The 25,249-nt window shown below is 41.7% G+C and overlaps 1 protein-coding gene and 1 pseudogene across 6 annotated transcripts; one reads left to right on the top strand and one right to left on the bottom strand.

The window, feature by feature from the left end:
* The first annotated feature begins 63 nt into the window (after positions 1-63).
* TMEM202 (transmembrane protein 202) lies at positions 64-24,081 on the top strand. 6 transcript variants are annotated; one of them, XR_011498433.1, is made up of 6 exons: positions 64-1,045; positions 2,835-2,970; positions 12,970-13,252; positions 22,377-22,501; positions 22,916-23,006; positions 23,729-23,772. XR_011498433.1 is itself a non-coding variant. In XM_014849712.3 (5 exons), exons 1-5 carry the CDS (start codon positions 15,631-15,633, stop codon positions 23,923-23,925), a joined length of 816 nt encoding a protein of 271 aa, XP_014705198.1. In that variant the 3' UTR covers positions 23,926-24,081. The 6 variants fall into 6 exon arrangements, 1 of the variants encoding a protein (XP_014705198.1); XR_011498436.1 differs by lacking the exon at positions 22,916-23,006 and having other exon boundaries at positions 2,874-2,970; positions 22,377-22,526; positions 23,729-23,866; XR_011498430.1 differs by lacking the exon at positions 22,916-23,006 and having other exon boundaries at positions 22,377-22,526; positions 23,729-23,866.
* LOC106836654 (NADH dehydrogenase (ubiquinone) complex I, assembly factor 6-like) lies at positions 12,152-12,832 on the bottom strand (annotated as a pseudogene).
* Positions 24,082-25,249: the final 1,168 nt, after the last annotated feature.

The raw sequence follows: 25,249 nt of genomic DNA, 5'->3' as shown, positions 1-25,249 counted from the left end.
AGGAGTTCCTGCTGCGTGCCTCTGACTCTGCTGGGCATCGGCACGGCTCTGGTGTAGGCGGCTAACGGGCCTGGGGGAGCAGTGGCTAAGGTGCCACCAAAGATGCCAGGCCTGCGGACCATGGAACTATAAACCCACCAGACTGTAGAAGCGCCAGGTGGAGAGGGGAGTGGGTGAGCGGGAAAGGAAAGTTTCCCAGACAAGAGACTTCTAAGACGAATCTTGAACCAGGAGTGAGAATTCACCAGGCCTGCTGGGAGTTAAAGGGCGTCCCAGACCACGGGCACTTCGGAAGCAGAAGAGTGGAGAATTAAAACCACAGGTCATTGTGATGTGAAATGCTGTAAGGTGGAAAGACCAGTCTGGGTGGCTCTGCCAGAGAGGGAGTCACAAGACCGCAAAAATGTGATCTACTTATGACTGGGGAAAAAACATCTACTTTCAGAGCAAGCTTGCCGGCATTCCATTTCCTGCCTCTGGTGTGGGCTCTTCCCTTGATGGTTGATAATAAATCTCCTAGTAACTGCCCCCAAATCCCCTCCCTCACACAAAGCCCCACAAACCAGAATCTGAACTTATTGCAAGCAGTAAATTATTGCTTGGACTTTGGGTGCAAGATGGAGAATGCCCAGAAATAAGACAGGGGCCTGGTCCCACAGGGGCTTACATGGAAAGTCCAAGAGTCAGGACTTTATTCTGTGGGCCATGGAAAATCACCCCAAATATTTGCGTTTTAGAAATCTTATGGTGAATAGTTGCATGGATAAGAAACCAGTTAAAAGGCCCTCTTTTGTTGGAGGTGGAAGATGATGAGAGCTGGAACTACAGCAGTGGGGAAGGAAGAAAGCTGTCAATCCAGGAAATAGTGGGTAACGGCAAGCAGAGGATTAATACAAGAGAGGCCAGAGGGCTGATCAGTGAGAGCTTCACAGACACTTATTGAGTCAGGGACCCTGTCTTCCTGGTTCACCACTGTATCATCAGAGCATCCCTGACTACAAAAGGAGGAGAAAATAATGCTATTGTGGCATTATTTGGCTCGTAGGTAATTTTTTTATCTTAAAATTACACTTTAGTATTAGTATTGTAATTCCCTGTCCGTTTGTCTGTCTTCTTCACTAACGTAAAAGCTCCTGCAGGGCAGATTCTGTGTTCACTGTTGTATTCCTAGTTCCTGGCACAGTGTCTAGCACACAGGAGATGTTCAGTAAAGACTTGTTAAATGAACGACTGAAGGGTCCTAATATCTCTTGTCCTATGTAGCATCTACTTATCCTTCAGGTCTTAGCCGAGACCAGACCAACAGGTGTGCTGTGGATGGAGTACAGGTGTGCTGAGACAGTGATCTCCTCAATCCTTAGGGTGGCCAGGCAGAGCCTGGGGCAGCTGGACATCCTGGCCAGTCACCTCTAGCCAAGACCAATCTCCTGTACGTGCTGTGACGTGAGAAACTTTGAGAAGCACTTGGACATCACCTCCTTTGGGGTGCTTCTTTATAGCACCCTCATTTTAGCATCTTGTCCGTGTCCCCCACAGACCACATGCTGAATGAGAGGGAGGTATACAGTAAGTGTTCAACAAGTATTGCTGGGGCTGGCCCGGTGACACTGCAGTTAAGTGCACACGTTTTGCTTTGGTGGCCCAGGGTTCGCGGGTCCGGATCCCGGGTGTGGACCTATGTACCGCTTGGCACGCCATGCCGTGGCAGGCGTCCCACATATAAAGTGGAAGAAGACGGGCATGAATGTTAGCTCAGGGCCAATCTTCCTCAAAAAAGCCCCCAAAAGACAAAAAAAACCCAAGTATTTGTTGAAAGAATGCATGAATGAGGAAACATTTGTATTAAAAATTGCAAGACAGTCAGAATTTCCATGTGTAGATGAAAAGAGCAGTCCAGGAAGAAGGACTACAAGTCAGAAGGAAAACTCCGTCTAACTTGTTCACTTTAGGATCCGCAGGTCCTGGAGCAGGGTCTGGCACACAGACGTTTAACGAATATTTTTGAATGAATAGAATGAAATGGCAAATGAACCTAGGCAGAGATCTTTGAAGAACCTGGAGTGATACCACGGAAGTGACCATTCTGTTTGTCAAGAACCAAGAGTGCATGAAGAGAAATACTGATAGAAACAATGTTAGTTCCCCTCTCCCGTAGGAGCTGTTTGATTAAAGCTCTTGCCCACTTTAAGCTTATATCTAAGTCAGATAAACTCATGGAAAAACATCAGAAATCCTATCCAGGGTTAGATCAACAGTCCAGGGCCTCTGATGTTGGGATTTTTAGACCAAAAAGGGGCAAATTTATATAGTTAGGGCAGTTATGTGGTGTTTAAGGCCCTTTCAATAGGGACTCCTTTCGCTTAAACTACATCCTGCTCCCGCATCCTGATGGCTGCTCTGGACTAGGATTATCTTGTCTCTAGTCTGGTCTCTTAGGCCTTCGTGCCTAGAGCCTCAGTGGTTATAAATGCTCATGCTGGTGTGGGGACCTGAAATTGGCCACCCCAAGATATGTCTCTTTGGCATCAGGATTATTTGAGGCTGATTGCTTTCGATAAACTGGGACAGGGAAGGAGGCTCTGAGGAATGGAGCTTGCCCTTTCTTGGGACACATTTACATTTGTAAGGTAAATCTCTGTCTGTAAAAGGTGCCTCCCTCTCTGTACCAGGAAGAAGAAAGAAGATGACCTTCTCTCTAGAAACTCTTAATCAATACCAAAGGCAAGGACTTAAAATCTGCATTTTATTGTGCTAGTCTGGTAACCTCCTGTAACTGACTTCCCTCCCCCCTCCCAATGTTGGCGTTTCTTTAAGGATTAAGCATCTTTCCTTAGGCTAGGAACTGATTACTGTGCTCACCTGTGACCGCCCAGCTCCCGACAATCGACTTGCTTCCTGCTACGCCCACCACCGAGCTAGCAGACCACTACCTGCTGTGTCCATCAAGTCCTGTGCTGACGGGGCAATCTTGTGAGTATTGTGGGAGGGACATTTCAATCACATGTGAAACACCCTGTTTGGGGGTATATAACCACTATGTGCACCCCACTTCTTCAGTGCCCTTTCTTCCTTCGGGAAGAAAGGCCCCGGGCCATGGTTCCTCATAAAGCTTTGTTTAATTTTCTCCTGCTGTTCTGTCTCATGTGAATTTAATTCGTTCTCTGGCCAGACGAACCCACATTTGGGAAGAGGAAATGTCTTCCTCCCCTACACTGGCCAAATCCACAGAAATAATCTGAAACTTCCTTGAGGGAGGTGGGATAGTGATGAAACCTTAAACTGGGTATATAAGTCCTTTACAGAAAATCATTCAGACCCTACATTATTGCCCACTGGAATTCCCCAGGTGGCCCTAAAGATTTATCATTCCCTCCATGGTTTCCTCCCATTCTCCCCCTGCATGGGTCCGCCATATCTTATTTTCCTCCCTTGACTAATAGGAAGGCTACAGCCTCGAAAAACCCTAGAACACAGATCCTTTCAACTTTTCTGTCCTTTGGCTATCTGCTAACATTTGGCTTCAGAAAACATCAGTGGGAGGCCAGCCCAGTGACACAGCAGTTAAGTTCGCACATTCCACTGGTTCTCGCCTGGGGTTCACTGGTTCAGATCCCAGGTGTAGACCTACGCACCACTTGTCAAGCCATGCTGTGGCTGGCATCCCGCATATAAAGTAGAGGAAGATGGGCATGGAGGTTAGCTCAGGGCCAGTCTTCCTCAGCAAAAAGAGGAGGATTGGCGGCAGATGTTAGTTCAGGGCTAATCTTCCTCAAAAAAAAAAAAAAAGAAAAAGAAAAAGAAAATATCAGTGGCACATTACTGTGATATAGGTTTTCAAAATGTCTAATTTCACTGATGCTACAGGCAGACCTCTTGGTGTTAAGAGCACAGTTAAAATGTCTTCTGTTGAGAGTGCCTTTTGGATCTTTCTCTTGGATTCTTTTTTTCATGTTGGGGTTGATTATCTCTCTTAGAATTTGTCTCCCATGTGGGTGGCACAGAAAATGCCCTGGGGCTTCCTCCCACTTAGGAGAGAACTGGAGAGAGGAGGCAGGAGGTGTCCAGAAGAAGGTGGCCTGGAGCAGGATGTAGTCTAGGCAGAAGAACTCCCTGTAATACCACGATGGGGATGCCTAGCTTGCCCATTTAGAGTATTCATTAGAGATGTGGGTCAAGGCCCCAGCTAGAGTGCTTCTTGCCCTGGAGTGTCCTCAGTATGTCTCTTCCAATGGGACCTGGCAGGGTTATAGCCATATTAGGTAGTTGGTCAGAATTCAGTGATTTGAAGATTCTGCTCTCAGCCTCATACTATCTTGAATAAAGATCAAGCATCCATAAAATTCCATAGAGAAAGAATCAAGCTCTAACAAAGATTTAGGGAGAAGCATTATGCTATTGAACTCAAGTCAATATATGATGTTTGTAATGCAGGTTTGAAAACTTTGTTTAATGCCCTATTTTAAACTTCTGTTTGAACTGAAACAACAACAAAACATTCCCCTCCCCCCCCCCCAAAAGGAGTACATGATAGAGATCTAGGGGAAGTCGTTGAGGACCATAAAAGTTTAGACCTAGAGGTGATCCTAGAAATGATCTAGTTTCCTTCTCTCAGTTAAGAGAACTGAACCCCAGAGGTGAAGTGCTGTTCCTCAAGAGCAAGAATAGGGTATTATTCAAAGTGATACTTCCAGCACCTAGCACGGTGCCAAGTACATAGTGGGTGCTGAATAAATGTTTGTCAGATGACTAAATTCATTCCCCGCTATGCATAGTACAGCACTTTGCATGCAGTAGGCACGCCAACAAATTTTTACATTGAAATTGTTCAACCAAGTGCAAATATAGCCAGAGAGTGGTAAGGCTGGAAATAGACCACTGATGTGTGGCTTTTGCCACCAAGACTCTCTCTATTGCACAGGATTGTGCTTCTGGAAGTGCCTGCAGTCATCTAGTCTCCTTGAGATTGAATGCAGTTTGGTCCTGGAGCCCACTGTGCATACATCCTATTCTTAGCCCACTGCCTTATTCTAGAAAGGAATAATCATTAGATTTGAATGTGCATGCCAACTTTCAATTAAGTTTAGAACTAGGAAGAAGCAATCATGCAGATAACTTAAAAGTCACTGTGTGTGGCCAATGCTTTTCTCCCTTGGCAGTAACTGATTTATCTTCCTAAAGAAAGTTTGCTTAAGAAAATATTAAAATCCATTAACCTTCCTTGAGTTTCCAGGAGATCAGTGGAAGGATAAAGAATTGTTCAGAGCCAACAGGTGAACACAGGGCTAATTAGTTGTTATGAGTTAATTAGAGCTCTAACTATGGAGACAAAGGTAAAAAAAACAGTGATCCTTCCCATTACTATGAGTGATGATATGTAATACAAGAATGCTTCAGTAATTAAAAAGATTCATATTCTAGGTGCAAAAGATTAAAGACTTGATATTCTTGTTAGAGATCTTTAAGTTGCAAGGAAGAGAACCCTAACCAGCTCAACAGTGAGGAGATTATCATCTTCACAAGCATCTAGACATAAGAAGCTAATTATAGCCAGGGTCAGGTGGGATAGAATATGTATTAGGAATCAGGAACTACCCTTGGTCTCTCAGGACCCATCTTGTCTCTCATCCCCACCCCTGCAGCTGCTTCATTCTCCTGCTATTCCTAATTTATTCCCTTAGTTTTCCAGTTTCAAATTCTCCAGAGAGAGAATGTGATTGGCCCAGCTAGGAAGAGATATCATCCTTGATCCAAACAGCTGTGACTATAGGTAAGGCATGGCAGGGTCATATAATCTCTAGATGGTCAAAGCTCCATCCTTGAACAAGTGCTAGTGTGGGAATAGATTCACTTAGAAAGGAATATGTGGGGAAGCAATGACTGTCATTTCTTTATTATAAAAGCAATACATATTTATTTTTGAAAATTCAAACAACACAATATTGTGCATAGAAGGTATGGCTCTCAGTTCACAAACTTGGCTATATAGGGATTAAAAGTTTGTTTTCCAGAATAATTTATTTTTTCACTTCATGACCCAAACCCCTGATCTGCTGCATTTACAAGGAAGTGTCATGTAGGGGAGGAAGAAATCCCTCTGCCTTCTAGGTCCTGCTGGCTGGCCTAAGAATTAAATTGACATGAGACAGAATAACAGGAGAAAATCAAACAAAGCTTTATAACGTGTATACGTGGAGAAACCCAGGAAAGCTGAGTAACTTGCCAGAATGGCCAACATCACCACCATAAATACCATCTTCAGCTAAAGACAAAGGAGGATATTGGGGTAGTGGTTTGGGGCTTCAAAGGTGAGGAAGGCAATTCACATGGAGATGGGAAAGCAAATGTTTGGTAGACAGAACTTTGGTAAGAATGGGCTTAGCAAGGACTCTCACAGTCTACTGATACCCAGAGTTATCTATGGGGATGGCCTGTCCTAGGAACAGGCCTTCTATCTTAAATTCTTTTAGGCAGTTAGGGGGAAGGCCAAAGTTTCTTTCTGAGTCTTTTGTTCTTAAAATAATCAAGCCAAAGATATGCATTTTGAGGTGGCCAATTCTGATCCCCCACAGCTACCTCAGTTCTTCCTGATGTTTACACCCTTCTCTGGGATTATTTCACACTTTTGAGCCATTTACAGTGCCAAGGGACCACATAAAAGCCAGAAAGATAAAGACTACTGGCACTTTAGCACGTATTTCTGTGTATGTATATGTATGACATAGTATGTATGGTCATTTCTGTGTATGACCATTTTCTATATACACACATCTATAATTTTTAACAACAAAAATTAGAGCATGATATAGCCACTATTCTACAAATTTTTCAGTTAACAATATATTGTATTATGTAAAAGAGCTAATATTCTGGGGCTTTTTCCCAGTTTTATAGAGACACAATTGATATATCGCACTGCATAAGTTTAGGTTGTAGAGCATAATGATTTGACTTACATATATTATGCAATGATTACCACAATAAGTTTAGTTAACATCCATCAGCTCATATAGATACAAAAATATAAACATATATATTTTTCCCCTTGTGTAGCTCTTACAATCTACTCTTTTAAGAACTTTCACATATATTGTTTGTTACTGTTAGTGCCATTGAGTCGATTCTGACTCCTAGCAACCTGTATATAGGAGAGGTCATTGCTACTGTTGACGCCTTGAAATTAATTTTTAAAAAGATGTCTCTAATAATATTGATAAGCTCTAGCAATAAAGGAACAGTATACATGACTTCCACATCATTATAGAAAAAGAAAAGGACCAAAGAAAATTATGGATCATTCTGGAAAAATAAAAGAGAGAGGGGAGGAATCAACAAAAATGTGTAATTAACAGAAAATATAAAGAATAAGCGGATAGGAATAAATCCAGTCTATCTAAACTATCACACTACAATCATGCATGGCATAAAAACATTTCAGTCGATAACAGACTGCATATATGATGGTGGTCCCATAGGATTAGTAGCATATAGCCTAGGTGTGTAGCAGGTTGTACCATCTAGGTTTGTGTAAGTACCAGAGGGGAGGAAGAAGTTTTCCTCTACCCTTCTAGGTTCTTCTGACTGGTCTAAGAATTAAATTGACATTAGACAGATTAATAGAAGAAAAAGAAACAAAAGTTGAATAACATGTACACATGGGAGAAACTCAGGAACAACAAGTAACTCACCAAAGTGGCCAAAGCCCTTACCTTAAATACCATCCTCAGCAAAACACAAAAGACGGTGTTGAGGGCGGGGAGAGTCAGGGACTCCAAAGGGAAGGAATGCAATTCACAGGGAGGTGAAAAGGAGCAAACATTTGGAAACAAGCATTGTTTGGCCACACAGAAACAGAAGATCACAGAAGGAGCCCAACAAACAGGCTTTTCTAGGTTCCTCCCTGTCTGCCACCAAGTTCATATTATGCTAACAAGACAGCTCACTTCCTGAGACAGGTTTTTTAAGTCAGAATTCTTTTAGGCAGTTAAGGGGGAGGTAATAAGAAAAACTTTCTGAGTCTTTGGTTTCTTAAAAATAATCAGCCTAAAGTAATAAAGCCTCATATTAAAAAGACACATTTTGGGGTGGCAAATTTTGTTCCCCTTCAGTACATTCTGTGATAGTCACACAACCATGATTAATGACACATTTCTCATAATATATCTCCATTGTTAAGTGACACATAACTGTACATGTAAATAGATTAAGCTCCCCCATTAGAAGACAGACTCTCAGTTGGAGCAAAGAATAGTCTAAATATTCTTGATGAGAGACATTTAAAATGATACCAAAGTGATGACAGTAAAAGAATGGTATATCAAAGATACACCAGGAGAATGTTGTAGGGGAGGAAGACATTTCCTCTACCCTCTCTGGTTCCTTCTGGCCAGACAACGAATTAAATTCACATGAGACAGAATAACAGGAGAAAATTAAACAAAGCTTTATAACATGTATACATGGGAGAGGCTCAGGAAAACTGAGCAACTCAGCCAACTGGCCGAGGCTGCCTGTTTAAGTATCTTCAGCTACAGACAAAGAGGACATTTAGGGTAGTGGTTTAGGGCTTCAAAGGGGAAGAAGGCAACCCACATGGAAATGGAAAAGCAAATGTTTGGTGAATAGAACTTTGATAAGAGTGGGCATAGCAAGGACCCTCCCAGTCTACCGGAACCTGGTATCTATGGGGATGATCTGCCCTGGGGACAGGCCTTTATTTTAAATTTGTTTTAGGCAGTTAGAGGGGAAAGGTCAAATGTTCCTCCTGAGTCTGAGCCTTTATTGTCTCCAGATGGAAATAATCTGCATACCAGAGTGGTGCATCTTGGGGTGGCCTGCCCTGAACCCTATCAATGTAAACAAAAAAGACAGCAAAGGGAGGCATTTATTAACATCTGACAGAACCCAAGGCAAAAAATTCATGGAACAAAGGTGAATATTGTTAATGATAAAAGGTATAATTCACAAAGAAGATAGATATCATGAACCATTACACACCTAACAATGAAGAAACAAACATATATAAAGCAAAAACCAGAAGAAATATAAGGGAAAAGAAAAAATTATAATCATGGTGAGAAATATTAGCATTTCTCAGAGAATATTTTATCAAGTGCAGAAAAAATAATACAAACATCTCTAATAAAGATCATTAGTGATTTAAATGTTATAGATTTAGAATCTTACATCCTACACAAATATGTTTAAAACTTTGTGTCTTATACATTGTTTTTAAATGCCTATAGGACATTTGGAAAAACTGGCAAAAACACAAATAGTACTAAATTCCGAAAAGTAGAATTCTCTTTTTTTAAAATTATTTTTGTTTTTATTTTTTTAGGAAGATTAGCCCTGAGCTAACATCTGCTGCCAATCCTCCTCTTTTTGCTGAGGAAGGCTGGCCCTGAGCTAACATCCGTGCCCATCTTCCTCTACTTTATATGTGGGACGCCTATCACAGCATGGCTTTTGCCAAGTGGTGCCATGTCTGCACTCGGGATCTGAACCGGCAAACCCCAGGCTGCTGAAGCGGAACCTGCGAACTTAACCACTGCACCACTGGGCCAGTCCCTAAAAAGTAGAATTCTTATAGGACATGATTTTTGACCATGATATATTAAAACTGGAAAAATCTAAATATGTGTATTTTTTTAAATTTTAAATAATTCTTGGGTCAACTATGAAAATAAATATTCCCAACAGTATACCAGAATAATAATGTATCCTGTCTAAACATATTTTATTACAGGAATGCAAAATTAGATAATATTAGGAAACACATTCAGAGAATGTTTATATTAAATAGATTAAAGGAGAAAGACCATATTCTAGAGGTTAAGAAGGAATTTGATACAGCCATTCTAAATTTAAAATCTTGATAAAATACAAATAGAATGAAACTTCTTTAACCTGAAAATGAGCATACATATGAAACAAAAAGCAATAGAGTCAGTTCCATTAAAGTCAAGAGTAAGATAAGGACACCTACTGCCCTCAACAAGAACTATTTTGCGGGGGCTGGCCCCGTAGCTGAGTGGCTAAGTTCCTGCACTTTGCTGCAGTGGCCCAGTGTTTTGTTGGTTCGAATCGGGGGCGTGGACATGGCACCGCTCATCAAGCCATGCTGAGGCGGCATCCCACATGCCACAACTAGAAGGACCCATAACTAAGCATACACAACTATGTACCAAGGGGCTTTGGGGAGAAAAGGGAAAAATAAAAAAATCTTAAAAAAACTATTTTGGAAGGTCCAATCAATGCAGTAGGACAAATTTTGTAAAAGAAGAGACAGATTACCATTATTTGTACATGATATGCTGTTTACTTAGAAAATCCAAGAGAATTATCCAAAGGAACTATTAGAATAAAAATAATTCAGTCAAGTGGCCTGATAAAAAAAATGTAGAAAAAATAACTTCTTTATATTTTGCAATAACAAATTAGAAAATGAAATGGAAAACTTTGAGTCACAAAAGCAAAAGGGCTAATGTATATGAAGTACCTGGCACAATTCCTAGTAGATAGGCTATATAAATAAACTGTAATAATAATAATATTTATTTTATAAACTCCTGGAGGTGAAATTACCAAGACAAAAGAGACATTTTTAAGATTCTTGATTTATATGCCCAAATTATTCTTTTAACTTTTTTGCTGTTGTTGTTGAAGAAGATTGGCCCTGAACTAACATCTGTTGCCAATCTTCCTGTTTTTTCTTGAGGAAGATTGCTGCTGAGCTAACATCTGTGCCAGTCTTCCTCTATTTTGTATGTGGGGTGCCGCCACAGCATGGCTTGAAGGTCTGCCCCGGGAACCTGAACCTGCAAACCCCGGGCTGCTGAAGTAGAGCATGTGAACCTAACCACTATGCCAACAGGCTGGCCCTCTTTTAACTTTTTATTACAGAATAAAATACATATAAATCTCTGATAATCAGTGCCCAGGTCAAGAAATAGGGCATTTCCTCACCCCCAAACCCCCTTGCATGTCCCCTCCTAGTCCGTAGTCATCTTCCTCCAGAGGGTTTCCCTGACCTCTGACAACACAGACTAGTTTTGCCTGTTTTGTACTGCATATGAATGGAATCACACGTATGTACTCTTTTGTGTCTGGCTTCTTTTGCTCAGCTTTATGTTTACGAGACGCGTTCATATTGCTTGCATGCTGTAGATTACTCATCTAGCTGTATGGTCTTTCACTGTGAGAACGTGCCATGATTTCCTATTCTGTTGATGGGCAGTTGGGTAGCTTCCAATTTGGGGCTATAATGAAGAGTGCTGCTGTGAGCATTGTAATGCATGTCTTCTGGTGGACAGATGGACACTCCTCTGTGGCACACCTACCTAGAGTAAAAAGGGCATGTGTTTGTTCAGCTCCAGCAGATACTGCCAAGCAGTTTTTCAAAGTGATTATACCACTTTACACTCCCAACAGAAGTGTCTGAGGTTTCAGTGGCTCCACATACTTGGCAATACTTTTCATTGGAGCCATTCTGGTGATGTGTAGTGATTTTGCATTTTGGTTCTAATTTGTATTTCCCTGATGACTAATGAAGCTGAGCACATTTTTATATGTTTATTGGCCTTTTTGATGTCTTGCAAAGTGTCAGTTAAGGACTTTGCTCATTTTTATATTAGGTTGTCTCTCTTTCCTATTGGTTTGTGAGAGTTCTTTATATATTCTTGCTACAGGTCCTTTGTTAGATATATGTATTGCAAAGATCTTACCCTACTCCATGGATTGTCTTTTTACTCTCTCAGTGGTATCTTCTGGTGAACAGAAGTCCTGTTAAAAAAATACTCTTGGCCTACTTCAATGTCACAAAGATGTTTATGTTTTCTTCTAATCAAATTGCTTTTTCCTTCAGTGCCATGAAACTTCTTCTTCCTTTTTATTTTTTTTTTGGGTGATGAAGATTGGCCCTGAGCCAGCATCCATTTCCAATCTTCCTCTTTTTGCTTGAGGAAGATTGTCACTGACCTAACATCTGTGCCAATCTTCCTCTATTTTCTATATGGGTCACCGCCACAGCATGGCTTGATGAGCAGTGAGTAGGTCTGTGCCCAGGATCTGAACCTGTGAACCCCAGGCTACCAAAACAGAGAGTGCAAAATTAACCATTATGCCACCAAGCTGGCCCCACCATGAAACTATTCTAATATCTTTTTTTCTATGACTGAACATACAAAGATAATGGAAGCAATGTATTCTTCTCCTGTAAAGATGGGTGGAATATATTAAAATCCACTTATTGAATTTTCTCTAAATAGTCTTCCAGAAGAACCAGAAGAAAAATAGGAAATGCTTTCACAAGAACACTTTGTATGGAAGGACCTAGCCTGCTGTCAGTGCAAGTGGGCCTGGCTAGAAATGACATATATTGCATCCCTCACATTTTTACCTCGGTTCTTCATAGAAAATCCTCTTGTGAAACCCCATGTGTTGTATTGGTCAAAGATATAAATATTCAAGGGAGGGCACACCCTTCTTCTGCTACCACTATAGGACGTTGCTCTCAAGCATGTGACAATGCCTTGTGCTTTTCCAGTGTGGCTTGTGACATGATCTTCATGAAGGTCATTATACCCAATATTTCTGGTGTCAAATAAAGAAGAGAGTTCTGTGTGTTTTCAGCATGATTTTCCAGTCCCTGGATATTGCAATATGCTTTGTCATCCAATTTTTTTCTCCTTCATCAATGACTCTCATAAGCCATCTTTTAGTCAAATTATGTTTCTTGACAGCAGCTTTCCATCCACTTTTTTTCTCAGTCCTCTATGTGGGAGACCTGGTTTTCCATCCTTCCTGGGTCTCTGTGAAGTCAATCTGGGGCCCAGAAACGGGGCCTGCCTCTGCTGGTGCACAAACTTTCCATAGTTCAGTGGCCACAGGCTGATGTGTGTATTGTTACAGTACATATTGTCCACATTTTTTTCCAAATCTGCATTCTCATCAGTCCAATTGTTTTGTCAGAGACCGAGTCCTTAACCAGCCTGAGCCAGTCCACACTGAAGGGCCTCAACGCAGAAGCACAGCTCCGGGATTCTGCAGGGAGCAGCAGGAGCAGAAATAGCCTTCATAATCTCGTTTCCACAGCAGCCCGTGTGGTGTTGGGTCAGTGCCCAAGGCGCTTGCTCCGCTGGCCTCAACCACTCTCTGCCTGGACCCTGCCGGCTCCAGGAATCGCTGTGCTTTCCCACTAGCTCCAGGGCAGCTGGCTGCAGCACACGGTGGGGACCCCAAATTGCTTTTTAAAGTAAGTGAAAGGCAATATACACAGCCACCAGATATGAATAAATGCTTGTTTTGTCATATGCATCCAGGCCCCAGCAAGTTCCCAGCTGGCCAGAACCTCCTACCTTTTGGTAGGCCTGAGGTGGGCCTTGAAGTAGGCCTGGGAATTGAATGATCTTGACCTATTCCTTCAATAGCTAGAGAGTTGCATCATTTACTAAATCAAACACTGCTCACAAGACGACCTGTTACCCCACATTACATCAATATCATCTCTTTGGTAATGTGCTTATTTAGTGCTACTAGTGACAAGGTGAAGAGTGACACATCCTTTCCATTAACATGAGTATTTCATCTGTCTCAGGGTGGCCTGTGCCAAGATCATGCTCAAGCAAACTTGGAAAGACATTTAAAAAAATAATAATAGATAGTATTTACCGAGCACTTATTAATTACTTAATAAAGATAATATATATATCAATAATATCAATTTTCATCAATAATAAATAGTATTTATTGAGCACATATTAACATGCTAAGAGCTGTATGTGTATTATCTCATTTCATCTTCACAATAATTCTATGAGGTGGGAAGGATTATTATCCCAGTTTTAGAGATGAGGAAACCGAGGTTCAGTGAGGTTAAGGAAATTTCCCAAAGGAAGCTTGCCAGTAGGTGTTGGAACTAAGTGCTACAACCAGGATAGAAAGGCAGGCCTGCCTATTCAAAGCATATAGCTAGCTCTCTAGCCATACATGTCTATCTAACAACCATGCTGTAAGAGTCAGTTTGCTGCTGATGGGAAAGTCTTTCCTATAATCATGCCAGTAGGGTTAGAGTATTCCAGCAATTGAAGCTTTTCAATATAATTGCACAGCATGGCATAAAAGACTAAGACGCTTTGTGATCCAGCACTTGCCTAGATCTGCAACCCTCAACTCTTACCCTTGATTTTGTGCCTAGTAGAACCATACTTCTTCTGGTACCCTGAGAACTTCATGCTGTTCATGGCTTCTGACCTTGAGACACACTATTCTCTTTGCTTCATACGCCCTTACACCTCGATTAATTGGCAAAGTCCTTTAAAATCCAGCTAAAACATCCTGTCTTCCAGTAAACCTTCCTTAATTTTCCTCTGATAGTGTTAACTATTCTGTCCTCTTTCTCCCCCTCTGTACTTTGTATAAAAATGTATTGCTCACTCATTCTCTCAACATTAAATACTGTTTTTTCCAGGTACTAAGCTAAGTACTGAGAGGCAGAGAGTCAAATAACACATTTTCAGAAGGAGGACTGCTTGCTAAGGCATGGACATAAACCCGCTACTGCTGATAGCTCCTGCCAGCTGGCAGAAAGCATAGGCCTCAACAGGCTGGGGTGGGTGAGGAGAGGGCATGCTAGAGAAAAGGGTGATAGGACATTCTGATTCAGCCCAAACTTAAGAATCAAAGTTTATCTTGTTTGTGGAAAACAAGAGCTGGCAATCCCGCTGGGCATTTATTTGAAGCATGTTCATGCTGTGGAATAGGATGGCATCTGTTCAACATCTTGGATTGATTTTGAGTGCTTGTGGGGAAAGGAGTTAGGACCAATGCTGACAGAGTGGTTTGAAAAGGAGACTTTGAGATACTCTGGGCACAAGTTGTGCTGGCTGTAGAACTAGGAAAAGGCCATTCTCCTCACTTCCGCGTAGAACCCAACACTGCTGCAGTAGCTTGAGTTGTAGCTTTCCATACATTGGCTGGTAGACCCCGGGCTAGGGATTCTGGCATTTTCACAGTGGGTCCTTTCAGCAGTGGCAGTGGCCAGGGTGTAGCACCCTTAAACGCCTTCATGAGTAGACAGCATTGAAGAGTGAGAACCAAAGCAAGAAAAGAAGAAAAAAGTGGATGCTGTAAGGACTATGGTTGACAGACTGGTTCATGAGCCTAGTGAGACACATCTGGGCCTTCCAGTTAGAGCTGGGGCAAGAACATAAATTCTGGCCTACTGATGTATATATACATATCAGTAGATTAAGATCATATATATAATCTTAAATTATAACCACAAGCTATTGAGTTCTGGAGACATCTGAGTTAAATGTTTTTATTTGCTTTTAGGGAACTGTGTCTTATTCATCTTTATGTCCCAGGACTTAGTACAAACCCTGACACACAGCAACTGCTGTCAAATTATTTGTGGATTTATTTAACAAAGGAGTTGGGAGGAGTCCGAGAAGGGAGGGTGAACATCACACCTTAAAATGTAATGATTTCTTCCTGATCTAACTAGACCTGGAATATGAAACAGAAATGGGATCTGTGTCATGGGTTCTGGCCCCTTTTGGTTCTGCCAGCATGTGAGAGGAGGTGCTGAGACAAATTCCGTGGCAGTTAGGAAGTGAACTGCCTGCCAAGATGGAGAGGAGGAAAGAATTAGTCTTGACCTTCCACAGTCCTAAGGTTCCCAAAATTAAGGGGAACCGGAAATACCAAAGGGTAAGGAGGTACCTAATTATAGGTCAGATGGGAGGAAGAGGATTTCCTTAAAGGCAGGCCTAGACAGAGTGTCCTAAAGATAGAGAAAAGACCCCCCTGACGGTCTTGGTTTTTACAGAAGGGGTAGGAAAAGATATTCACAAATCACACCCACATGGGGATACTTGAAGTAGAGAAGACTAGGAGACCCGGGGGATCAAAGGTTATCTGTGTGGGTAGGCAATATTTCCCTCATCCTTGTAGCCTACCCTCCCCACCAACAAACATCCGAGTGCCTCGATGCCACCCCAGAGGCGGCAGCAGCATGTGGATCAAACACACACCTACATCCGAATGTTCTGTGGCAGCCTCTGTGGTTTTAGCCTCCTGATGCTGATCTGCGTGTCCCCACTGAATTGGGTGCAGTTCCTGGTGATCAAGAATGGCCTTGAGCTCTACGCAGGACTCTGGATCACATGCAACCATGAGCTGTGCTGGAGCCACACACCCAAGCCACCCTGTGAGTGCCACTAAATTAAATGCCACAGGCCCCACAGTTCAAGAGCTTTCTGCCACATTGGCCCTTCGTCTTTCTTCCTCCAAGATCTTTTGGCCCTCACCTCTCCAAGTCCAGGATGGATCTCAGCCAGGTGGTGAATATAGCCATCCTTTTCTTTGGTGTCTTCATAGTATACCCTTTCTTCTTCATACCCCAGATTGTTTCCTCTCCCAAATTATGAGTTGATAGCCTCTTCACTCTCTGGAAAGAACTCTTTTGTTATTTACGAGCTGTTACTGTGAAGCAAGGTGATTGTTATTCTAATATGGTTTGCAGAAAGAGAAGGGAAGTGATTGATCATAGCTGGGAGATAAAGCAAAGTGTCTCTGCCTCCATGAGATTGAATTTTCAAGGTCAGATTGTTCTTCTGCTAGCAGTAGAAAAGAAGTTAAATGCGTGTCAGAGGTGTAATATAACAAATGCCAGCTATTTAGAGTAAATTACTAATGTCTAATTTTATGTTAATTTAAGTAAATCTGAAAATCCAACACAAAATATTTAGAAATAAGCTTCTAGGTCTAGAAGATACCATATGCATGAGATTTTCAACCAGAACCAAGACTTAAAGGAAAGACATAATTGGGGCCGGCCCCGTGGCGCAGCGGTTAAGTTCGCACCTTCCTCTTCAGCAGCCCGGTGTTCGCTGGTCCGGATCCCGGGTGTGCACATGTGGTAGGCATCCCACGTATAAAGTAGAGGAAGATGGGAGTGGATGTTAGCTCAGGGCTAGTCTTCCTCAGCAAAAAGAGGAGGATTGGCAACAGTTAGCTCAGGGCTAATCTTCCTCAAAAAAAAAAAAAGAGAAAAGGAAAAAGATAATTACGCTCAACAGTTTCCCCATCATTCACGAGAGATACATTTACACAAAGAAGCGGTTACTGTGAAAGAAAACATACATGAGTAAAGTGTTCATTTCTCGTTCTCAAATAAGCAGGAGTCCCAGATCCTGAGGTGAGGGGGCACCTGGTCCTAATCCTGAGGTAGAGAGTCAGTTACTTGGCCATGGGCTGCGGCTTTTGGAACCAAGGGGCAGGATCCTAAAGCAAGATCTTGGGAAGAAATTAAAATCAAAGGCAGGCAGACAATTGAACTGCATCTTCAGCTCAAAAGAAAAACTACAGAAAATACTTGCAACAAATATGAAAGATAAAAGGTTAATGGCCTTAATACATAAAAAAGTACAAATTATTCTTAAGAAAAAAATACCCAAATACTTAAATTCTTTGTGAACAGACAATTCACAAAACAGAAACTACAAATGTCTAATAAACATAGGAAAACTATTTTAACCTCAATCAATCATTAAAGAAAGGCAAATGAAATGAACAATAGGATAGAAATTTTCAACCATGCCATTAACAGAGATTTTTAAATGGCAATACACAATGCTGCAGACTCCTGTACGCACTGGGGACCACATAAATGGGTATAACCAAAGCTACATGATTTATGTGTATCCAGAGATTTACATTCACTCATTCCATTTCTAGAGGAGTGGACTATAAGATGTAGGCATAAAAATTAAGTTGCAATTATGCTTATGCAACTGGCTGCCCAGGCTAAAACTCAGGCTTTGAGATTATTATTTAAATCTTTAATGAGTCAAAATCTTGAAGTTTTTCACTTAAAGCAGTAAATAGTTTATTTCTTTGGGTCTTGAATTCATCTATGAGGTCAGCTGTTAATTGTTTACAGAAAGTCAACAGAGTCCTTTAAGTATACAATTATAACTCAAGTCTCCACCCTATTTCCACTGTTAACTAGCCCTAACTCTAGGGCCAGTAACTAGTCTGCAGTACAGATTTCACAAGGAATTCCCAAAATGTAATCAGTATGTCCAGGCCTCATCAGCCTATGACATACATTATTATATAATATATATAATATGTTATTATTCCCCAAATACATTATTATCCAAATTCAAGAACTTTGAACTTTTAGCTATTGAATTGCAAGAATTTAGCCCCCTCTCCCATGATATTCCGAGTCATTTCTGAGAGTTCCACAGAGGCTGTCCCAGGTGGACTCAAAAATGTGTGTGCTCGTGTTCCTCTGTCCTGGACTCACTTCAGGCTGTTTTACCCCTGCCTCTGACTTCACCTGGTTCTAGATGACTGATAGCCTCTGTGCCATAGCTATTGCTAATGCCATGAAGAAGAGGTGGGGAGTAAAAGACATCATTCTTCCCTTTTACTACTACTAGATCTCAAATGTGGAACACATCCTTCTGCTAATTCCCTCACAGCATAGGTGAGATCAGACTGTAACGTTCAGGAATGCGTTGCCACAGAGAGTAAATTGAACTGTTTTGCAGAGGGTAGGGAAGAAAGGGTAGGTCTTTTGCTCAAGGCACTGGGCACTCCAGAGCCAGGACCCTGGGAACCATCATACAGTAAACGTCGTCAAGTTGTCTGGGGATCCTTTATTCTGGCACTCCAACCGAGTTACAAGGGAATCTAAATACTAAGCAGGTTTCACAGCTTCGTCTCCAGGGTGCTAGGTCTCCATCCAGGATCTTTTCCATTTCAAAGCTACCCACTTTGGGCACTTCACTGAGTCTGGGGAAGCTCTGTCTTGGCCTTATGCGCCTGGAATGAAGGCACAATAGCAGCAGCGTAGAGATTTAGATTTGGATAAATAAGTAGGCTGATTGCCCAGCTTGTCTCCAGCAGCACCTTCTTCATCCTCAAAATCACTATCTACACTTTACCTCCACCCACTCAGTCTGGCTCCTTCACAGTTAAAAGGGGCTGGATCCTTTTGGGCCACTGCCCCCCTCTCCTGGCTTTGATTTTTGCTGAAGGACATGGGGTGCGGTGAGGGGAGTCCCATGGCCAAATCTCTTCGGAACAGCTGAATACCGGGTGCTTAGCTTTACTATAGCTGGCTTCTCTCCTCTGCTTCTTCCTTCTTGTGTCATCTTGTCTTCTCATGGCTTCCTTCCAGTGTGTTAATATCCCTAAAGTGGAAGAGCATCTAGGGTTAACTAAGCCTATTTGTTTACAAGAGTTGGGTGGCATATAGCCCTGCCTCTCTCACTTTTCAAACCCCACCCCCATCCCCAGCACTGGGCAAAGTTTTATTTTCATCACAGTAGAAGGAGATCCTGCCCATCAGTTACAAACTGCCAAATGGTTTCTCAATTCACTGAGAAACACTACTGCTTTCTGGTTTGGTGGTGCCCCTTCCAGTCTTGGTAGCTTTTACTTCCTATCTGATGGTGCTCTGAAGTCTGGAATCACTGTTTGGGGTGATCCTGAGAGCACCAGCAAGGATCCTCCCAAGGTTTTCAAATGATTTGGCCTTCATCATCTCTTTCCAAATTGAAAGTGGTATGCCCGCTCTTCCCAGGGCATTAGCTTCACTGCCTTCAGCAAACTGGGACGCTTGCCTGGCTATTCCTACAACCCAAGTCCACATCAAAGTATTTCACTTAAGGAAAGCTTCAGAGATGTTTAGATACTGATGATCCACATGGGTGTTCCTTGTATCTAGGGCACTCTTCTCTCCCTGGACCAAGGCTTCTTACTGACACATACAAGTAGGGTCTTTTGTAACTTAGGTCCTAAGATTTCTGAAACTTTAATGGGTAAGCTGCTGTAAAAACTGTTGTTTAAAGCTGAAATAGGTTTTGATCTTATGGGAGATAGAGGTTCAAATTCAGCTTTCAGACCTTTGTTTTGCTTTGTTACACGAATAAAAAATCTATGAAGTTAACCAAAGGCAGCTGTTTTAGACTCTGAAGCTAAGTGTTTGGTTTGCTTAAATAATTTGTTTATGTGATTGTGACTGACAGACTGGGTTCCTTTGCCCTATAAGGACTGTGAGACTGTTCTACACCTCAGATCTTTAGCTGTTCCTATGGAGTGGTGAGTGGTCTTGTCCATGTAGTTTTCAGGAGATGAGGAGCTAAAGACAGAGAAGATTGTAAGCAGAACATAAAAGTACAGTCTTCTCCTCGTGGTAGAAGAAAGACTGGATGGTAACACACCTTAGACAGGAGTTGGACTGGATATCTTAGACAGTACTCTTGTGTTTTAAATATCAGAACCCATCTGAACTAGCATAAACTAAAGGGTGAACTTATTTAAAAAGATTCAGAAGAATCTCACAGACTCCCAAGGGCAGGAAGTTTTTTGGACCTTAGGGGATTCTGGAGGAGGCTGTGATGTCAGATGAAGAAAATCAAGCCAGCTAGTCACCCAGTCTCTCTAGAGTTGCTTTGTCACTCATCTTTGTTTATACTTTGTTTTATCTCTACAGCTCAATTTTTCCTGTTTATTAGTGTGTAAGTGCCTGAAAATTAATAGTCTAGTCTAACTTTACATCTTCTTGGTTCAAGCAAGCAAAAGAGGAAATAGGCGTCAGTTAGTCTCAAATCCAAATTTCCGAGCATAAGAATCAAATTTGTCCAACATAGGTCACATACCCTTCCTTACGTCCTGTTAGCCATAGTCAGGGGCCTGTAGGCAAGGGTCCAGGGCTATAAACAGAGACTGCTGGGGCCCGTGGGGATTGTGGGCTAAATACTGAAAAAGATGCCTATCCTACTGGGCTTCATGCGGCTCAATCTGGGCAGATGGTTCTGACTGGCTACATATACTGCTAATTCTGAATGACTCAGTTTTCAGAAAATGTGCTGCTCTTGGGTTATCGTGTTTTAACATAGCTAACTTTTTGGGGCCGCAGAGTAACTCACTTCTGTGGGTAGGAGTGTGGTTTTTTTCTTAATGGAAATTACTGTTTTTATCATGTTAGTAAGTAGTATGTTCTAGAGAACAAAATAAGACTTAAGAGGCAGATCTTAGACTGGAACAAGCTTGATACATAATTTCTTCTTTCTGGGTTACTTGGAAGCTGGACTTGGATTAGGCATAGAAGTGCTTAGAGAACTTTCAGTGGTAGGGATGAGCTGGCCCCTGCTACATCGAGACAGAAAAGAAGCTAGACAAGGAGGCACCCTAGAAAGGATATTGAAGATATTGCAGGATCTGTGGTATCTCAGAAAAGCTATATCTACTTGCAATTGTAAGTTACTTTATTTATTAAACCTTCAGTAGAACATTGCTGGGGAAGTCAAGCGAAGGGTCTGTTCTGTGTTAGGAATGTGGTAGCAAAAAGTAAGGGTTAGTATGCCCCCTCTTCTCTCTTACCAACAAAGAGAGCAGAGATCTGGAGCCAACAGATGAGAAAAGAAGGAGTGTTCCGGGACTTAGCAAAGGCTACTGGAGCACGAGAACTTTAGCAGAACTCTCCTTGAACAAACACGAGATAGGAACTTGGGATCTCTCAGAAAAAAAATGAGAGATATTTTTGGGGTGTTAAATTCCTGCAATCCAGTAAATTGGGACTTGAGATCATTACAACATAGGAGTTAAAGTAAATGTGACTTCATTTTGCAGTCACAGGCTGACAAGGCCTATACATACCAGATACATTTAAAAGAGAAAAAGACAAATAAAAACAAACTCCAAGTTCAACGATAGCTAAATCATTAAGCAAAGCATGTTAATTTGATGGACTATTTTGTAGCCACTAAAAATGATGTTTATGACAAGTGAGCTGGGAAAGATCTTGTTATATAATCTTAAGAAAAACGAATCACATGATATTCATTATTATATCCATTATGTACAGAGGATAGAAAAATACTAGAAATAAATAAAATAAAATGCTAACAATGGTTGCCTCTGGGTGGTGAGATTGTGGCTGATTTTCTTCCTGTTTCCTGGTACTTTTGTAGTCTTTCCAATGCTTATATTGAACATGTGTTACTTTTAGCATTAGAATTAGGAACGAGAAAAAGTTTTAATGTGTGTTGTTATGTTAGTATCACATCTCTTATAAGCTAGTTTATATGTAAGTTAATGTGTTAATGCACCCTGAACTATTTGTATAATATTATCTTTAGTTTTACAATGAAGGCTTGCCTTCATAGTAAAGAAATTCCAAGCACCAATGAAGACCTGGGAAAGAAGATCCTTATTTGTGCCCTGGATGCCACACAGCAAGCTCAGCTTCATCCTCTTTAGCCCTCACTCCCTTCTCTCAGACCCTATCTGATTTTCTTAAGGTGGTGGGGGCCCACACTAGACTAACCAAGCCTTTCCTTTCTCCTCCTCGGCAGATTACCTCCAGTATTCCAGGGCCTTATTCCTCATCTCTGTCCTAATCATACTCATTGACCTTGGCTGGCTCTTCAGCTCTTGCCTACCTAGAAGAGGAAGCATGACCACCAACTTGGATCTGAAGGTATCCATGCTCAGCTTCATCTCAGGTACAGACCTAGACGAGCAGGTTTATGTCATGGTAAAATTGTCAAGGGAACGAAGTTTCTCCGTGGGGCTTTCATCCTCTTTTTCTTGTCCCTTTTCTTTTCTTCAGTATCACATCAAGTTGCCAGCTATCTGCCCTGTCTTATTGTATAAAACACGCTTTAGCTGACTTATGCTTGGGGAGAGGTAGAGGCCCTTTTCTCCCTGCCATCTTGGTCAATCCCCAAATTTTTATCCTTTTGGTCCTTTCCATACGTATAGTGCCTGAAAGCAGAAGAAGAGTTGGGGGTGGTGGGTCAAGGCAGACTGAAGACACTGATAGGTTGTAACATCTTTTCTTCTGGTCCTAGCCACCTGCTTGCTCTTCTGCCTCATCCTATTTCTGGCACAGGTTCATTGGTATACTAGAGATGCCATGGAGTCAAATCTCCTATGGGCCTATCATCTTAATTGGTGGAGTGACTTCTTATACATGTTTGCTGGTGAGTTAGTACCTTGCCTTATGCTAGAAGGATGGAAGGGGAAACTATTTCTTGAAAGGGAAGTAGAATCTAGGAGAAATAGAAGCACAAACTGTTCTTTTTTTTTTTTTTTTTTAAGATTTTATTTTTCCTTTTTCTTCCCAAGAGCCCTGGTACATAGTTGTGTATTTTTAGTTGTGGGTCCTTCTAGTTGTGGCATGTGGGATGCCTCCTCAGCATGGCTTGATGAGCGGTGCCATGTCCACGCCCAGGATCCGAACTGGTGAAACCCTGGGCCGCCGCAGCAGAGTGCACGAACTTAACCACTCCGCCATGGGACTGAGCCCCAGCACAAACTGTTCTTATTCAGAGCAACTATACATTGAGAGGTAGTGTGGTATAGTGAAGAAAGCATGGATTTTGGAGTCTGAAAATCTAGAATTAGTAACCTGTTCTACCACTAGCTGAAGCATTGACAGCTGAGTAACTTGCTGAAGACCACACAGAAAGTAGTGGAAATATGATTTGCATCCAAGAGTTTCAAGCTTTGTCCTAATCATGTGAGAAATACTATAATGAAATGGGAGCACAGGAGGGTAAAGTAAGTCTTCTGGGGGAGAGGAGGGTTGGCTTCACTGAAAAGAGGGCTTTGGAACTGAGTGTTTAAAGAATGAATAAGAATTTTAAAAGCAGAAAGACCATCTGTCTATTGAAACTCAGCTCTAATTCTTCTCTTCCCCTAGGAATCATCTCCTTCCTCAACTACATAACTTCCAGATCTCCTCCCCTTGATCAAAATGTCTCTGCAAGTCCCATAGAGACATCAAGGTTGGGGGTTGGTCCAGTGACTACGATATCACCTGCTGAAGATGAAGTGGCAAGGTCTGAGATGGAATCTCCAAGTGAGGAGAAGAATAAGTTACCAAACGCAGAACTGTGATGGTGATAGGAAAACCCAACTACTGCTTGTTGTAAAAATGGAGGAGAAGCTAAATGAGTTGGAAATGATTGTACAGATTCTGGGAAACTCTCCTAATATCATGTCCATATAACTGAAAGAGACAGCATTAAAGCCAATGAAATGTCTTTTGTGTGCACTGGATCCAAAATATGTATTATAGTCATAAAGAAAGTAATGAAAACTCACTTATGAAAAATTTCCTAAAAGAAAACATCAGTGTTTAGGGTCATGAATGAAAGAAACTGGCAGTAGATGCAGTGTGTGGATCAGAGATCTCTTTGGGCATCAGGGATCTCAGGGACCAGAATGGTCCATGGAGAAAATGTCAACTAATTCTGTTTGCAATTTTTTTTATTATATGGCTTCAGGCACATTCAAGATGGAAGGCATTTGGACAATATTATTGAGTTCGAATTGGAGATAATTACTAGAAATGGAATGAACACCAGTGGAGATAATACCTACTACCCAGAGGAGCTGAGAGGTTCTAGGTGGATTCCAGGGAATCCACGAGGTCCCACAGGCCTGTGACTCTTTTGATTATTTTAGACATCAATTATGTTTTACTGAGGCAAATGAGGCTAAAAGGCTTTCTTCAGTCTAAGTATACATGTGGACCAAGTTGTAAGATTTTCCATGTTTTCTATACCCTATAAGACTAAGGAAAGAGGGGGGAGATTTCAGGCAATCACATAGTTCTCTTTATGGCTAAAGATCCCTTTCAAGCCCAGACCAGATTCCATGCAGAAGGTCCCTGACACTCATTTTGTCCTTTTTCCTTTAGTAGCTGCCACTACTACTCCACTGGTGGAAGACGATTCTTCTCCACTCCAAGCCTGGCTGTGGAATGGACTATAGTGTCCAGCTCCACCCCTTGCTGCTCTTAAAGATAAGCCCTTGGGTCCTTTTGGTTTAATTTAGAGATTCACTGGTATCCTTTGCAGAAAACAAACATAATACCCATGGAACAATTATGTAGTTCTTATAATCCTGGTTCCTGATCAGTAATTCCCAAACATTTCCAGATGGTAACTGGAAGCCCCTTAGGTTAATACTTTTGCTTTTATTCCTGTGGGTAGGAGGTTAGCAGCACACGCATGTGTGTACTCATACATAGAGATGCACATACAAACACACATATACACACACACCTTGTTTTGACCCTGCCTTAGAAAATCCTTTTCTCCATGTTGGCGCCTCTTCTTAGCAGGTGGTCTTAGTTACGGCAGAATTACTGGTGCCACCTTACTTCAAGTGCCCTCATTTCAGAGTCTCTTCAGGTTGTTCCTGGGCCTCTGTGTGG

The sequence above is a fragment of the Equus asinus genome, chromosome 2 (assembly GCF_041296235.1).
Source record: "Equus asinus isolate D_3611 breed Donkey chromosome 2, EquAss-T2T_v2, whole genome shotgun sequence".
Lineage (NCBI taxonomy): Eukaryota > Metazoa > Chordata > Mammalia > Perissodactyla > Equidae > Equus > Equus asinus.
This window is presented reverse-complemented; position numbering and strand designations above follow the sequence as displayed.

Coding starts and splice junctions, on each gene's coding strand:
- TMEM202 (XM_014849712.3), top strand. CDS start 15,631: ATGGAGAGGAGGAAAGAATTAGTCTTGACCTTCCACAGTCCTAAGGTT. Junction 16,211..22,376: donor CCACACACCCAAGCCACCCT/GTGAGTGCCACT, acceptor CCTCCTCGGCAG/ATTACCTCCAGTATTCCAGG. Junction 23,007..23,728: donor CTTCTTATACATGTTTGCTG/GTGAGTTAGTAC, acceptor CTCTTCCCCTAG/GAATCATCTCCTTCCTCAAC.